Source organism: Drosophila pseudoobscura, chromosome 4, assembly GCF_009870125.1.
Source record: "Drosophila pseudoobscura strain MV-25-SWS-2005 chromosome 4, UCI_Dpse_MV25, whole genome shotgun sequence".
Classification (NCBI taxonomy): Eukaryota; Metazoa; Arthropoda; class Insecta; order Diptera; family Drosophilidae; genus Drosophila; species Drosophila pseudoobscura.
In genome coordinates this window covers 19,957,285-19,973,698 of record NC_046681.1, presented here as the reverse complement: position 1 = coordinate 19,973,698, position 16,414 = coordinate 19,957,285, and the positions used below count along the sequence as shown (strand labels likewise).

The 16,414-nt window shown below is 40.4% G+C and overlaps 1 protein-coding gene across 2 annotated transcripts in view; it reads right to left on the bottom strand.

The window, feature by feature from the left end:
* capu (formin protein cappuccino) overlaps positions 1-16,414 on the bottom strand; it is a 46,521-nt gene that overhangs the window by 27,470 nt on the left and 2,637 nt on the right. For both annotated transcript variants that reach the window (XM_015180384.2, XM_015180380.2), the window contains exon 2: positions 2,026-2,404. In XM_015180384.2, coding sequence (XP_015035870.2) covers positions 2,026-2,404 — 379 coding nt within the window. The remainder of the gene's footprint in view (positions 1-2,025; positions 2,405-16,414) is intronic.

The following is a 16,414-nucleotide window of genomic DNA, read 5'->3' as shown; positions in this document are numbered from 1 at the left end:
TCTTCTTTTAATATTTTTAAAGGAAACATCTTAAAGATTTCACATGAATAACTAAAATCTATAAATTTTTGATTCGTACGAAACAACCGAATGGAAACTTTAGAGTAAAAAATATTATATTTCCCAGGCAAAATGCCAATAAGTTACAAGCAGCCTCGCAAAACTCTCAAGTTTTTCTCCATTTTTTTGTTGGCTTCGATGAGGGATGGTGCACGGATCCGGTACCCAGAAGAAGGTGCCACAAAAACAACATCCAGCCGAAGGGGGGGGCGAGGGGGACGAGGCACAAAAAGTGAAGCTCTAAAATTCAGAAAGTCAAGCGGTAGGTCTGCTCAGGTTAGGGTAGGGTTGAGTGGCAGAGTGGCGGAGTGGCAGAGTGGCGGAGTGTTCGGGGAATGCGAGTGTAGAAAATTTCATAAAAAACTTCAATGAAAAGTTTATATTTTTCTCGTATCGTATCGTTCCTTCTTCTTCTTCTTCTTCCTATTTTTGTGTTACAGGGAACTTGTCCGAAAAATTCTTATTTAAACTACGCTTAAATTGCAATAAAGTCGACTTTCAGAAAGAGAATTGCAAGGGCAGTGCGTTTCATTGTTGTATAGAGGGGGTTTAATGTTTTTTGGTTAGATTTTTAAGGAATTTGGCACTTTTTTGTTGCGTTAAAATATATTTATGGAAACTGTTTGAATTCCATAATATAATCCCTCTTAAAAGTGAATGAAAAAATACATAAAAAATGTTTTTATTCAAGGTTTCCATTTTTTGGTATACAAAAATAGAGTTCAGATATTTTCATCGAGTATTTGTCTCAAATCCTTGAAAAACGATGGTCGGATGTGGTACTCCGATATCGATATATATCGTTATTTATCGATTAAGCCATTATTGATACGATTCTGTTAAGGAACTGACTCCAACATTGAAAAAACTTTATAAAATTTCATTAACTAAGGAAATATATCGTTAAATATCATGGTACTGTCTGTTACTCTTCCCATGTCTCAAATCGCCTTACACTTTCGTGACGCACTGCCGTCTGAAGAGTTGTATATTAAAACAAAAGTCCGACAAAAAAAAGTTGCAATAAAAAAACGAGTAAAACCCCTAAACGAACAATAGAGGTACAACAACAACAACAACAACAAAAGTTGCCATATTGAAAAATGCAAGAGGTCAATTTGGTGAAGGGTCATGATGAAGGGGAAACGAACGGGGTAGAAGAAGGAAGAGAAGAAAAGAACATGAAGGAATTTTCCAAAAATAAAAGGCAGAGAGGAAAAGCTGACAAACTGAAATTTGATGCACAACAACAGTCACATTTACAACAACAACAAGAATCTCAACAACAAAAAATAGAGTAGGGGTAAGTCAACAACGAAAAGTCAACAATATGAAAGTAAAACTGGTCTTGGGATTAGAAGTTTTTGATACCCTTAAAGATCAGATATGAAACTGAATTTTTATCGATTATTTTTAGAAGGCATTGTTTATAGATATTTCTGATGAAGACTATACAAGAGCCTGATCAAGTTTAAGCCAGATAAAAGCTTTAAAACTGACACAAATCGATAAGTGAATAACAATCGATAAATTGATAACAATTTGGCATAGAAACATACTATAGGACATGGTTGTATTTTTGTATCCGCACAAAAATCAAGAATAACCAATAAATTGGTAGAAATTTATAAAGAAAGCGACCATAGGACATGGATATATCGACATTTATGATATTTTGAATCAATTCACAGAAAAATCCTTATCAATCGATAAGTCGATAACAAGTTTTAATAGATACAGAGCATTGAACATGTCCATATCGACTCGAGGGATATGCACCCTTTACAAAAATCATAATACTCTCTGCAGTATAGGGTACGCCACCCAAAAACAACAAATAAAATCTAAAACTCACCAACTAAAAATCCACAACAACAACAATACTAAAAACAACAACACTAAGAGTTACAACAACAATAACACAATAAGACGGGAAAGGAGAAAAAACTTGGAAAATTGACTTACGAAAATCTATTTGTTCTGCGCTGGCATCCAATTGTCCATGTTGCTCCACTGCCGCTGCTGCTGTGGTCCTATCCCCCACCGAAACTCCTTCTCCAACGGCACTGCTGGCTCTGGGTGTTCCTTGTTCCGTTTTCGTGTTGAAGAATGTCTCCCGAATGCGTTTCTGTCCCATCAGACGTCCGAAAACATGCACTCGACCACGCTCCACCATAGCGCCGCTGGCCAAACCCAGGGGCGATGATTCGCTGCCGGCGATTCCCAGGCGGACTAGACTGCCACCTGGCGGCGACTTTTCATCGCCAGTTGTGGCACGGTTCTGGGAGTTTCCCATGCTTCTCGATTTTCGAGTATAGAGCTTCGGCTTTCGATGCTCTTGCAGCTGCAAAAGAAGTTTACAAAAATCAATTAAAAAAGTTTTCAATCAGTCGCATTGTTTGGGTTTGGATTTTCCACTTGGTTTTTTAAGTATACTCTAACAGAGGGTAGAGGGATTTGTGGGGAACATTTGTGGGGGAACATTTACAGTATTAAGCTGTAAAGATGAGGGATAGGGATAGGCTATACCAAAGATTATAGAACCCACTATAGAACGTACATAAATAGGGCAGATTCTTAGATTCTTCCTTTCTGCGCCCCGTCTAGGACTGTGTATATTGTTGCTGGATTCTGGGCACCGACTCAGCAGGCCAAGGCACGAGTAGGGCTTCAAAATCTCTGTCAGAGGCAAAGGAAAGCCCAAGAAACAAGCCTCTGAGCCTTCCTGATGCAATACCTTGGTGTTTTATGGTCTTTGTTTATAGATACATCTCCCAAGTGTTCTATAATCTTTAGCTTTACGTATTATTTAGTAACAAGAGCATCCACTCTTCGTTTATTCCCTCTACCAAACGACCTTCCCGTTTATTTTTGTCTACTCTTTGGGACAGGCTACAAAAGTTTTTATTTATTTTTTTTTTTTTTGTGGCGAAAATGTTGCAGAAATATGAAATGAATTAGTTGCACAGGTAACAGAGCAGGCAGGCGGGTGGTGGGTGGTGGGTGGGTTTGGTGGCTGGATTGTCGAGGGGGGGGGGGGGTTCGGTTTGGTGGCCTAGGAGAGTTGACAGAAAGTTGCTACTTTAGTTGTTTGATTTCTAAAGGCAAGTACCACAGTATTTGGGGCTGGTTCGAGAGGGTGGAGCTCTACGGCTCTGCGGCTGATTCTGATTCGGATTCTACTGCTGCCTCTGCTGTGTCAATAGCCAAATGCTCGAGGCCAACGCATTTGCAGGTTGAATGAGAAATCGTTGTTCTCTCCCTCTCCCTCTCTCTCTCTCTCTCTCGCTGAACTTTTACTTTTTCCACAAGTTTTGTCGAGAAATTTCCACCGATAATGATCATTAAAGAGAGAGAGATTTTGATATAAAAAAAAGTTAAGGATAACCTTTGTTAGACATCTGTCAGGTGGTCGACGCTGGGAAATCTATAGTACTCGAGGGGGGTCGGGGGCCCATAGTTTGGGGAAAGTAATGAAATTTCATTTGCATTCGTTCGGGTAAAGTTTTTCCATGCTCAAGGTTTGGCAGGAATTATTTTCAGACTTTTTCCAACAATTAAAATTTTAATTCAACACGAGATTTCTATTTGTGACAAGACCATGCCCCATCGGGCATTCGGTGTAATTGTCATGCAGTGGCAGGACACCAGCAATGGTGTACTCTGGTACTATGTAATTGCATTAATCCTTAATTAAGGGTTTCAAGGCGTTTTGGAGTGGGTTCGGTGTTTTTTTCGAATAATTGTAATTGTTGTTTTTTTTTATTTGGAGGTAAAAGGGTGTGTTTTTTAAACTAGTGATTAAAGGGGATGGATAATCATTTTTTATGGCATTAATGTACTAAAATTCGATGCTTTGAGAGCTCTTAACCCAAAAGAGGTAGAATTTATTTTGATGGATTTTATCTAAAGGTTTTTTCAAATAGGTAAAACCATGAAAATTTATGGTATGAGATATTGTATCTCCTATATGACTATAGTTCTATCCTTGTAAATGGGTCTTGGCACCGATATTGGTTTTGGTTGGTAATATTTTAAGGTCCGAGCACAAAAATTCAAAAAAACCATATGATTTCCCTCGAAAACCCAGAGATAGATCGTTTTTTTTATCATTAGATATAAAACAAGTGATAAGATATTTATAAGCAACATTGCGGCCCATTATAATGATATATTTAAAGCTATTGTTATGCAAATCTTATGCCCTTAAGAAACTTTTTGCTTTACTTTATCAATTTTTTCCTTAAACTTCCTTATCTTAATCCCTGATAAACGTATGCCCCATCTCCAAAGCTGCTTATCTTCCACTGAACCACAAAATTCATTTGACCTTACGATAAAAAGCCCCTCAATCGAGTGGACTCTGATATCATTCAAGTTCAATGACAACATTTTGCATTCAACTTTTATTAATTACAATTTTTGATGATTTTTATAAAGCCTCCAGGGAGAGAGAGAGAGCGGAAAGGAAAGATAGGGGAGGCGAGTCAGACATAAAACATTAGAAAGCCTCACGGCACTCTCATAAATCACAATAAAAACAAATTAGGGAATTTTTTATCGGCTCGGGGCCAGGAGAGGCGCGCGAGAGGCCTACCAAAAAATGTTGGACTAATTGAAATACTCCAACGAGGGCGGGGTGGGGCGGGGATCAAGCGTGAGAGGTGTTAAAAATTGTTCACCAAAATTAATTGCCAGCAATAAATTGTGCGTCGTTTGCCTGCCCACGTGACGCATTTAACGTTTTTTTTTTTTTGTAGACTTTTCTGGAGGGTATTTTTGGGTTTGGTTTGAATTTTTTGCAAGGAAGAGATATGGAGATATAGAGAGAGAGATTTGTGGAGATCCAATTGGGCGGTATGGAACTATTTTTTGGAGTATTTTTTATAATTTCATCAAATTTGAAGATCTTTCGTTTAAAGAAAATAAAGAAGCTCGTTTTTCCGACCAGTCTTTGAGTTTTTGATGTTGAAATGTTGTAAAACTTTGTTGTAGAAGTCTATACATACTCTAATTGATCAAAGTTTGAAACAAAACTGACTGTTTCTTAGAGCACTCCCTAGAAAATGTTCCATCCAAGGCACTCTTGGTACGAAAAAGTCATCCAAAGCTTAAGATAACTCCAAAAAAGTCTCCAAATAATCAGTATCCTTCTTCAAGGGCATTTAAATCTTCCATCCTCCAAGTCTAGCCTTAATTTCCTTCTCTCTCTCTCTGAATATCAGGCTGCTTTTAGCCACCTTCTCCCCCTCTTTCGTTTAGCATAATGGCCATGCGGCGGCGGCAGTCACAAAGGCATTTCTTTTAAATGTTTTGTGTCCTTCACACAAATCAGTATTTCAATTATGAGCAAAAGTGTGGTGGAGGGGGGAAAATGTAGTAGGTTTAATGGAAAATAGTTGCAGGGGGGGGAGTGGTGGAGGGGTGGGGGAAAGCCACGTGGAAACACATTTTCTTAATTGTGTCAAAAGCGCAATTTTCTGCAATTTTCTTTGAAATGTGAAATGAAAGTGAAAGCAAAGCGCACACAAAACAAGAAATAACTGTAATCCAAAAAGCTTACGCATCTAAAACGTACACACACACACACACACACACACCTACCAGTCAGAGGGAGAGGGAGAGCGAGAGGGAGAGCGAGAGCGTTGTGGGTGGTCGCCTTTCCGGTGCAATTTGCTATACAAATTCGCGCTTTTGTTGGCGCTCTTCCTTCGCCCTCTTTCGCCTTCAATTTTATGCTGCCTTCTTTGTACACTAACGGGGCGCGGCGTAACTTAAATTTCTCTCTTTTTTTGTATATTTGATTGTTGAATGATTCGGTTTTTTGTGCTGCCTTTTGCTAATGCCTCAAGTTCGTGAGGGTTTCTATTTCCGCTGCAACACCACACACCGCCCGCTGCCGTCTAATGGCCCGAAATTCAACCGATTAGTCCTTAGTTTTGGCAATTTCCCATCACGTTTAGCATTTTTACGCTTTCTTCTGCTCATGGCACACACTTTAACTGTATTTTGATTCGTTATTTAATTGCAACATGCAGGCCGAACGGTAAATGCAACCTACTGCAGCTGTGCAGCTGTCAAAAACGGCACTTCGGCAGCGGCCAGCAAGTGTCACAACAAAGCGAAGTGCGGCCCGAAGCCCCGAACGAAGAGCGCGTATGAATCAGATGTTTCCCCGAGAGCGAGCAAGAGCGGCAGGAAGGATGAATCAGCTGACTGAACGGACCCTTGAAGCCTAGGACAACATGCACGGCCCGGAGAGCGAGAGGCGTAGCTGTAGCGGGAAAAATCGATGGCACACTGACTGCCTGCCTGCAGTACGAAATGAAGCACACAAAATGGGCGAGAGAGAGAGAGCGAGCGAGAGAGGTGCGACTGAGGGAGCGAGATTACGTTTTCGGGAGAGCCATAACTGGACGACGTCTGATAACAGCTGAGCGAATTTGTTGTGGATTTATTTACCGTTGTTTTTTTTTTGTTTTTTGGCAAAGGTTTCGTGTTGTTCAGGTTTTCAAATGCCCTGCACAAGCGATTGGGAAATTATTGAACATTTTTTGGATACCCTGCGAGGGTGGGTCTTATATTAAGTTTCCTAATGATTTCTGTACAAGATAATTCATCATTTTTAGGATGCCTTTAAATTTTAGGGGACCGCTTTAGGCTGTTCTAGTTATGTATTTCGGATTTATGAAGATTTCTGGAGAATTTTCAGATCATAAAATTCAATTATTTAATGTTCACGAATTTTCATAGTTATCGTATAATAGTTATAATTTATTTTTGATTTTCAAAGAATTTTTTTAACAAATGTATATTATATTATTATAATATATTTATTATATAAATTTATATTTTAATTCTTTAAATACGAATGCTTATAAGAATATAAGCTTATAAATATTAGACTTATGAATAATCTTGGCCGTGGTCCCAAAAAGTAAGTTTCCGTAAACGGAAAATTGGTAAAGTCGTTAAAGGATAAAAGATTATGATCGTAGGGTATTATTGAACTTCGATCACTTATAGATTTTTTTTTACTAAAGAATTTTCTAAAGAATAGAACCTGCATTTGCTTCCTCTAGAATCTCTTTTGCAGAACTAATTAAAACCTATGTAGACTCTGTATAGAGTTTATACTATAAAAAAAGACCTTTTAGTCTCTAGTTATTATGACTAAAATTAGAATTTATCCCATATTTCACTTCCACACCCACCACACACATCTCTTTAGCCTTCTTTTAGTTTATTTTATTGCCACTCGACCACATTGATGTGGCATTCTCGTAGCTCCTCTAATTGTAGCTCACATCTTGGGTCGGGGAAATCGAATCGAGCTGCTCATTAGCATTTTGTGCCATGAGCACAGGGGACTTAATTCTAGGGTTACGATATCGTGCACTCTGCAATGACTCACACAATCAACAAACACACAAATCTGTCAGCCACATATACACCTAAATGTATGCTCACACACACACACACACGCACACACACACAGCTACCAATACGAATGCAATCAGGTCCCAAGGCAATTGCAATTGTGATTTTATGAGCTTTTCCGTGCGGTTGAGGATAGCTTTTGTGTATGCGCGGAGGGGCTTAAAGCATCGATCCATGAACTTTGAAATGATTATCAGCTTAGCCATCGCTCTCTCCTTCACTCATTATATTTCCCCCCTCTTAACCCCTTAACCTTTAAGTGCCCTCTCGCTCTCTCTCTTTAACCTTTGATTGGTGCAAATAAAAGAGACTTTGCATAATACTCGCACTCGCACTCGCACTCGTAATCGTATCATAAAATTCCATTTACTCGACAATAAAATGCTTAGCTCTGTTTGAATGAATGATTAAATGTTTGGCTCTCGTTGAATGAATGCTGAAATGCTGGAGAAATGTAAAGCCCCAAGGGGGAGTTACATGGGGATGTTGGAGCCGGGGCTGAATGGGGCATCGATGATGTAATTTTTTCCCAACGTTTATGGGGCCTTTTGTTTGTGTGTTTTGTTGGGGGTCAGCATTCATTGTGATTTCTTGATGTGTCCACAATTGATATAAAAAATATAAAATGAGCGAATTATTTCATCCCGAAAGGGAATACCCTGAGGGATTTCCACAAAGGGTCGACAGAGATGGGAAAAAATATTCAAAAAAAATAAAAGTCGTTGAAAATTATCGAATAAGTTTTATCGATAGCCGCAAATTTGTATCACTTTATATTACACTCGATAACTTTTTTAAAATTAATTATTTTATGAATAAAAGTTTATTTATATACATATATGATCAATTTCTCCTACTATCGAATTATCGGTTCTCAGTTATCGATTTTACTATCGAAAAATATGAAAAATATTCTTACCAGTATGTTATGTTTCATCGGTGTATATATCTATATATTTATCGTTTAATGAAGTAAAGGATTCGATGTTTTGTGTGGCGACATTTTCAATATTAAATTTCCGAAAGATAAGCAAAACAAAGACGACTGGTTGATACCGATGTGTGCTGATGTTCAATTATATTAATTATTTGTGTTGTTGGAGAGACAGCCCTGGAAAGGCCTACTTTATTCCGAACCATCCTGGAACTGAACTTAATGATCTTCCAAAATTTCAGCTCAATTGGTGCGGGAGTTTTCGAATTTTTATAAGAGCTACAAGCCAACAGAACATTTTTCTATATATAGACTTACAAATTGTGTTATCAATGGCCAATCGTTAGTTATTGCTCAGCCTTTTGAAGGTATTACTATCGATCTATAACGAAGGGATTTATCAACTCTAATATTTATTTTATAATATTTTTTGTTTGTTTTTTTCCCACACTTTTGTCATACCCCATCTCCAACATACCCCTTCTTGGTTAGCGTATATTGTACACCTTTATCTTTGCTTTTGTTTTTATATTATGGTTATTTTTTTACTCGTTGGGGTGTTAATTTTTTTCGGACTTTTCGCACATTTCGGTTGTGTTGTTTTGCTTTTGTGGGGCATGGAGGGGTTCCCTCTCTTTCACATATGTATGTACGATTGTTGCTCTGTTGCTCAGCTGATAAGCCGTTTATTGCTGCCTGCTATGGCACTCAGATAAGACCCCCGCGGACACATGAACCAACAAAAGCCCACAGATGGACTTATGTACGTACGTACGTACAAGCCGGACAGACATACGGACGTACAACAGTCGCCATGGGTTCAAGTACTTAGTTGGAGCATCCGGAATCGGATTAGATTTATGCATTTCGTAACTCATTAGAGGGACTCAAATGCGATTTGTGCGACTAACGAAGCACACAGAGGGGGAGAGAGAGTGTGAGAGGGGGGGTTGGGTTGATCGGGGGGAAAACGGAATTAAGGAAAAGCGTTTTTAATTAGCTCATGAAAGATTTCCCATTTTAATTGGACTTAATGCATTCAAGGGAAATCCCACGAAAAACTTTGACTCCTGCAAAATGTTGCAACTTGGATTTTAATTAATTTTACACGACATGTGGGTCGGTGTGTCGCTGGGCTAGGGAGCGAGAGGCCTTGGGAATGCATTTTGACACATTGTTTGACAAATTGCCAGACACTAGGGACACACACACACACAGTGGATCCCTATATATGTGTATATAGGTTAAGAGTGGAGACAGAAGAGTTGAAGGCAGAACAGAATCATCAAAGCTAAACTTGACGGCAACTTGTGTAGTTGACGCACAAGTTTAATGCCAAAAGCCAACGAAAAGCTGCCACCCAAACGGCCAGGGGCAGTGCGCCAAAGGGGATCTAGAATATCAGAGAAAAACGAGTGTAGATCAAGCATAAGCAGGTCTCAGAAATACCGCCCCAAACGAGAAGCCTCTTCTAACATCTGCGTACCCCTTTTGGTGCGCCCCTGTTGTTGGTGCAGGTGCAACAGCAACAACAATGTTGCACTAACGGCTCTTACTGACAACGCGCAAAATGTCGCCCGCAACATGGCGTATGAGCAACGTCTGAGAATGGCCCCAAAAACACCAACACAAAAGCAACAAAAACAACAGCAGCAGCAGCAATCATCATCTGGCCCGAGTATCCAATACGCTCACGGGATTGGCTAAAACGGGGACAACACAGGACAGCACCCCCACCCACTATCCCCCACCCATTCAGTGACAAAGTCAGTTATGGTCAATAAAAGGCAATGCGATAGGGGGGCGGGGAGAGCAGCGGCAGCAGCATAGCAGAGCGACAATGAGAAAGCGTTGCGATGCGACGATGCCATTCCAGAGCGCCAGCATCGGCCACCAGACAACAGATGGCGCCAGGGACAGTGCTAGAGATGATAGCGTGAAATCGGATGAAATTGATGCGGGGGGAGCGAGAGAGAGAGGTAGAAGTATGAATGGGGCAGTAGGAGAGTGCAGCGGAGCTAATGAAAAGCGTGTGTTTTATGTTCTGTGGGAATTGAAGACAGGAGCGGAGCCAGCAAACGTATGGGAAACGATTTACAATGGAAGCCGAGTAACAGAACTGGAATAAAGCTATGGGTATTGAGTACCGCTTTTCATGGACCGAAGATGACCCGAAAATGGAACGCGTTTCAACGGAAGCTGTGAGAGCGAGCGGTACAGATGATACGCTACCGGCCTAGTGCTCGCTTATTACAAGCTCTTATTCTGCTTCTCTCTCTATTTGCTCTCTCCCATGATAATCTTTCACAAGCAAACTCTCTTTTCGGTTCTTATTTTACGCCCAGCACAACGGAGAGCGCTTTGACGCCATGTTTGATCGAGAGAGAGAACGAAGAACGAAACGAAGAGCGAGCGCGCTGCGGCTGGCTCAGTCCTCGCTCACTGCAAGCTCTCATTCTGCCTCCCTTCCCATTGCTCTCTCCCACTCGCAATTCCATTCATCTGCCTAATTGCGCGCTCATTCATTTATGCTCATCTTCGCCTTCCTTTCCTACCAAAGAAAAGGAGAGCAATCGTTTGTGGTGGAGAGTGGGAAAGGTGTTGAAGTGCGGGTGAAGCCTGCCTACAAAAATCGTGTGCTGTGTACCTGCCCCTCCCACTCTTCATTTAATATCGTTAAAGCAAACTTCTGCGAGCCCCTGCCCCTGCAGCCAGAGACTACAAAAATTGACTTGCAAAATGCCAAATTGCGTGTGTGATTCGGCCTGCAACATCGCTGGAAAATGTAACCACAATTTGTAGAGTCTACTTTTAGTTGCCGCATTACGGAGTACACGCAAAAGGTGACCAAACGAAATTTCGTGACGCGACGAAATGAAAATTATTTTAAATTATAGTTTTCCAATGGCAGTCCCGTTCCCGTTCCCTTTCCATTGCCCTTTGCGCCCCTCTCGAACCCTTCACCGCAACCACATGTTAGCCCAAATATGCCAGCGACAGGTTACCAAAATTTATCTGGTTGAATGGCAACACATTTTGCACATTTTGTAGATAAAAATGGATCTGGTTTTAGTTGTTTTTTCTTCTCTCGTTTGTGTTGGTGTTGGGTTAATTTTAGCTGCGAAAATTATTCGAAAATTGCAAAGGGCACAGGGCATCGGGGCAGAGTGCAATATTTTAGTGGTTCCATTGATTGCGTGTTAGAGGTTGTACGAGTGGGGGGAAGAGGCTTTCCCTAGCTGGTAGACAATGTGGTTGAGTTATTTGATTGGGAAAGAATCGTGTGATTTTTAATTGATTTCTTGCTCCCTTATATTTTTAAATATCAATAGGAAAAAAGCTAGAAAAACATGGCAATGGCCATGTAAAACTCAGTGCAGGTCTCTGCAGCTTTAACAGCCGGCTAACAGGGAAAGAAACAATTCTAACAGTCTTTAACAGCGAGCTAACAGCAAAAGATAACAGAAGTGAGAGAGAACCTTGACCTACATTTGTTCTCTGAGATCACACACACAGACATACAATATGCACTACGAGATGAGTCGGCCACAAACCTTTGCTCTCTTTTTCTGCAGTCAGATCTCTCTACTCATGCCTCACCATGAACTTGACTTGGGACGAGAGCACTCATTCCCTTTTGATTCTCTTCTTCACTCCATCCCACTACAACTCTCGAGGAATGGGAGTGGGAAAGGGACACAAATTGACGAATTTTCAAGCACGCACACATACACGTTGCTGGGACTCACGTGAATGAAAAAGTGAGACAACGGAAAAATAATATGTTTATCTACATATGTATATACATATGTACATATATAAAATAGTTGTATGTACATACATATATCACAAATGGCCACGCTTTTTCTTCGTCGGGCTGCATTTTTAACGCCATTTTGCCTTTTTTCCGCCTCCGCCATTTATTCAACACATTTTCTTGCAATAAAACACACGTTTTTGTACATAATCACTGCACCAATGCACCAAGCTTAGCTACACTCCTGTGCGACTTTTTACCCGTTGGATTTTTCACCATTTTCCGCATTTTCTCGAATTTAAACGCGGAGCTGACTTGCCAACGCTCGCTTTGACCGGGTGAAAAAATTGAGTGAGAACGGCGCAAATTCGTTCATTCTTCGATCTCCTGCTCCTCTCTCTCACACGCTCTATTCGGGTACTTTAGCAAAAACGAAACGAAAAAAAATGGAGACAACGGAACAATAACACATTTCAAATATTTAAACATGAAAAAAAGAATGTATGCCAAATAATATTTTTTCCTACATATTTATCAAATATGTGAAACACATATACATACATACATATATCACACATTGCTGCACTTTTCCATGGTAGATCTGCATATTTTTTTACCATTTTGCCTTTTTCTTCGCTTCCGCCCTTGACCAAACAAATTTTCTTGCATTAAAACACGTTAAACGACGTTTTTTTGCATTTATATTTAATCATTGCACTAAACTTTAGTTCACACACCTGCGCAACGTTTTTCCCGTTGGACTTTTCACCATTTTCCCGATTTTCACGGATAGAAACGCGGAGCTGACTTACAAACGCGCGCTTTGACCGGCGGAAAAATGAAAGTGAGAGCGTTGCAAATGTGTTCATTCTATGCTCTCCTGTTCCTCTTCCTAATTGCTCTCTCTCGCACTCTCTCTTCGGTTACTTTTGCAAAAGCGAAACGAAAAAAATGGAGAATAACACATTTTAGATTTTTAAACTTCTTCCGCTGCGACTGCAAAGAGAGATTAGCTAATTTAATTAAATTAAGTAATTTCCACATGCACTGCAGCTGCAGCGCGCACTGTAACTCTCTCACTAATCTTTCCATCTCATTCCCACTCCCACACTCTGTTGAACTCTTTTTGCAGTAGCAGAGGAAAACGACAAAAAAGCATGATGAAAGGTGGTGTGCCAACTCTCTTTCTTGTCTCCGCACTGCTACGAGCGACTGTTTGGTGAGGGAGAGAAGCACCAAGCTGGACCCGAGAAGAGAGCGCGTGCGAGATTAGAGCACCTTATGCAGTTTCGTCATGATCATAAGCTCTGGCGAGTGCGTGGGAGGAGAGAGGGCAATTAGGAAGAGTAGCCGGCATGAGCGTAGCAAGGGGGTCATTTTCCGAATTAATCTCTCTAAATACATGTAACATTAACGGACCCCCTTCGCGAAATACTGGTTACGCCCTTGGCAGCAGAATGAGAGATCAAAGAACGAACGCATTTGCACCGCTCTCACTTTCATTTTTTCACCCGGCTCAAGCGTGCGTTTGTAAGTCAGCTCCGCGTTTCTATCCGTGAAAATCGGGAAAATGGTGAAAAGTCTAACCGGAAAAACGACGGGCAGGTGTGTGAAGTGAAGTTTAGTGCAGTGATGCAAGAAAATAAAGGGCGGGGGCGCAATAAAGGCAGAATGGCGGCAAAAATGCAGATCTACGAAGGAGAAGTTAAGCAATGTGTAATATATGTGTATATAATCAATATACATACATATATGTAGAGAAACATATTATTTTTGCTTAAATTATTTTTTTCATGTGGCAATATACAAAATGTGATATCGTTCCGTTTTCTTCCTTTTTTTCGTTTCGATTTTCGTTTCGCAAAAGTATGCGAGTAGAGCGTGGGAGAGAGAGCAAATAAGAAGAGGAACAGGAGATCAAAGAATGAACGCACTTTCGCAGCTCTCACTCAAATTTTTTCACCCGGTCAAAGCGTGCATTGGCAAGTCGGCTCCGCGTTTAAATTCGAGAAAATGCGGAAAATGGTGAAAAATCCAACGGGAAAAACGTTGGGCAGGTGTGTGAAGTGAAGTTTAGTGCAGTAATTCAGTGGTTATATAAAAAAAGTGTGTTTTAGTGCAAGAAAATGTGTTTAATAAAGGGCGGGGGCGCAATAAAGGCAGAATGGCGGCAAAAATGCAGATCTACGAAGGAGAAGTGCAGCAATGTGTGATATATAAGTTCAGTGTTTGATATATATGCAGATAAACATATTATTTTAAAATAAATTTTTTTTTTTATGTGTAAAAATCAAAATTATGTGGTTTTCTCGTTGTCTCGTTTTTTTTTTCATTCGATCACGTGCTGTCCGTGTAGATGTCCAGCAATGTGTATGTGTGTGCGTGCTTGAAAATTCGTCAATTTGTGTCCCTTTCCCACTCCATGATGCAAAGGTGCAGGGAAGAAGAGAACAAAAGAGGAATGAGAGCTCTCGTTCCAAGTGAAGTTTATGGCAGGGTGAGGCATTCCCAATAGTGCTAGTCTGACTCTCTTGTGTTTTCTGTGTTTACACGAACTTCCGCCCTCTGTTGCCTCACCTTAAATTAAGATGCCTAAAGTTTTTTGCTAACGGAACAAGATTATGGGTAAGTGAGAAAAGAGACGAGAGAAATTATGTTGTTTTTTAATGTTTATACTTTTATTTTCTTTCTAATTATTATAAGCACATATGCGCAACCCAGGCTCTCCTTTCGGAATTTCTTTGTCTCACTCTCTTCTTCCGCCGGCTTCTTATGTGAGGACAACAAAAGAGCAAGAAAAACGTAGCGGCACACGATTATGAGACAAAAAGGTAAGAGAGAGAGAGAGATCGTTTCTTTTTCGTATTTTTGTTGTTTATTTGTTTCAGTGTAGATCTATTGCGGGAGAATCTCTTCTTCTTTAAGGAGGAAGTGGTGAAATTTTGTTTCTTTTGGAACAAGAGAGAGAGAGAAGGAAAGTGACACTTTCAGTGGCACTTCACCTGCATAAATTCCCACAAACACTCTCTCAATCATACACCAACACTCATTCACACACACACACACAGACAGCCATCGAAAGGCAAACAGAATTCGCATTTGGACATCGCACCGTACCGTACCGTTTGCAGTGCTGCAACTTTAATTGCTTTGGTGGTTTGTGCCAAATTAGATTCTGCGGTTTTGTCGCGTCGCCATTCCGGTAATCGAGGACGGAATCAGGATGGGGCTGGGGGATGGGTGTATTGGGTGTGGGGTGTGGGGTGTCGGAGTCTTGGACCTTGCCTTTTGCCCCCAAAACTCAATTGAACGCTGGACGGCAAGGCATGAACATGGCGTCTGACGCTGACGCCCATCAATTAAACTTGTCAATGGGAATGCGAAACAAGAGCGCGACCAAGAAACAGGACAACAAGAAGCGGACCGCCTTATAAAGGGGGGCAGGGGGAAAAAGCGTGGGAAACAGTGGTTAAAGTTTTTCACTGCTTTTCACTGGAATAAAAGCAAAGCAAAAGGTTAAACGAAAACTTCAGAGCCAGTCATTAACATTCAAATTAGATTTCCATCTTGGGTATAATCTTAATTAGATTGCTCCTTTAGGTCATTTATAGAGATCGTTAAACTTTAAGTTTCTGCTTTTCAAAATACCCGTTTAGCAGAGCTTAAATAAAGCTCCATTTAGTAGTGAATTCTTATAAAAATTCCCTAAAAATGTACCAAATTTTCATGAATTTATTTTAAAGAAATCTCTTTTGCATCTTTAATCCAATTCCTGTACTATTTTCTTAACTTTTTGGTCTCCTATTTATTCAGTTTTCTGTGTATTTTGGCAACAGCTTACACATTAAGAATATCCCCAAGCCATAGGATATTCGGGCTGTTGTTCTCGAATGCAATCAAAAAGGTCACAAAAAAAAAAAACAACGAATAAGTCGCTGCCACACACACACACACACACTCGTGCATATATTCGTATGCCCTGTAAAAATGAATATCTTAAAAAATATAAGCAAATGCTCTGATCCCAAATTCTCATTCGTTTCGAGATGCCGCAGGCCATTGACATGACTCTCGAATGTCCTCATGGACGATGGTCCTCCCTCCTTTGGTATGTGTGTGTGTGTGTGTGTGTGTGTGTCCTGTGTCTTATCCTGTGAAATGAAATTGATTTATTTTTGTTTACGCCGAAAACAGCAAAAAGTTTACCACAAAAACCGAAACTC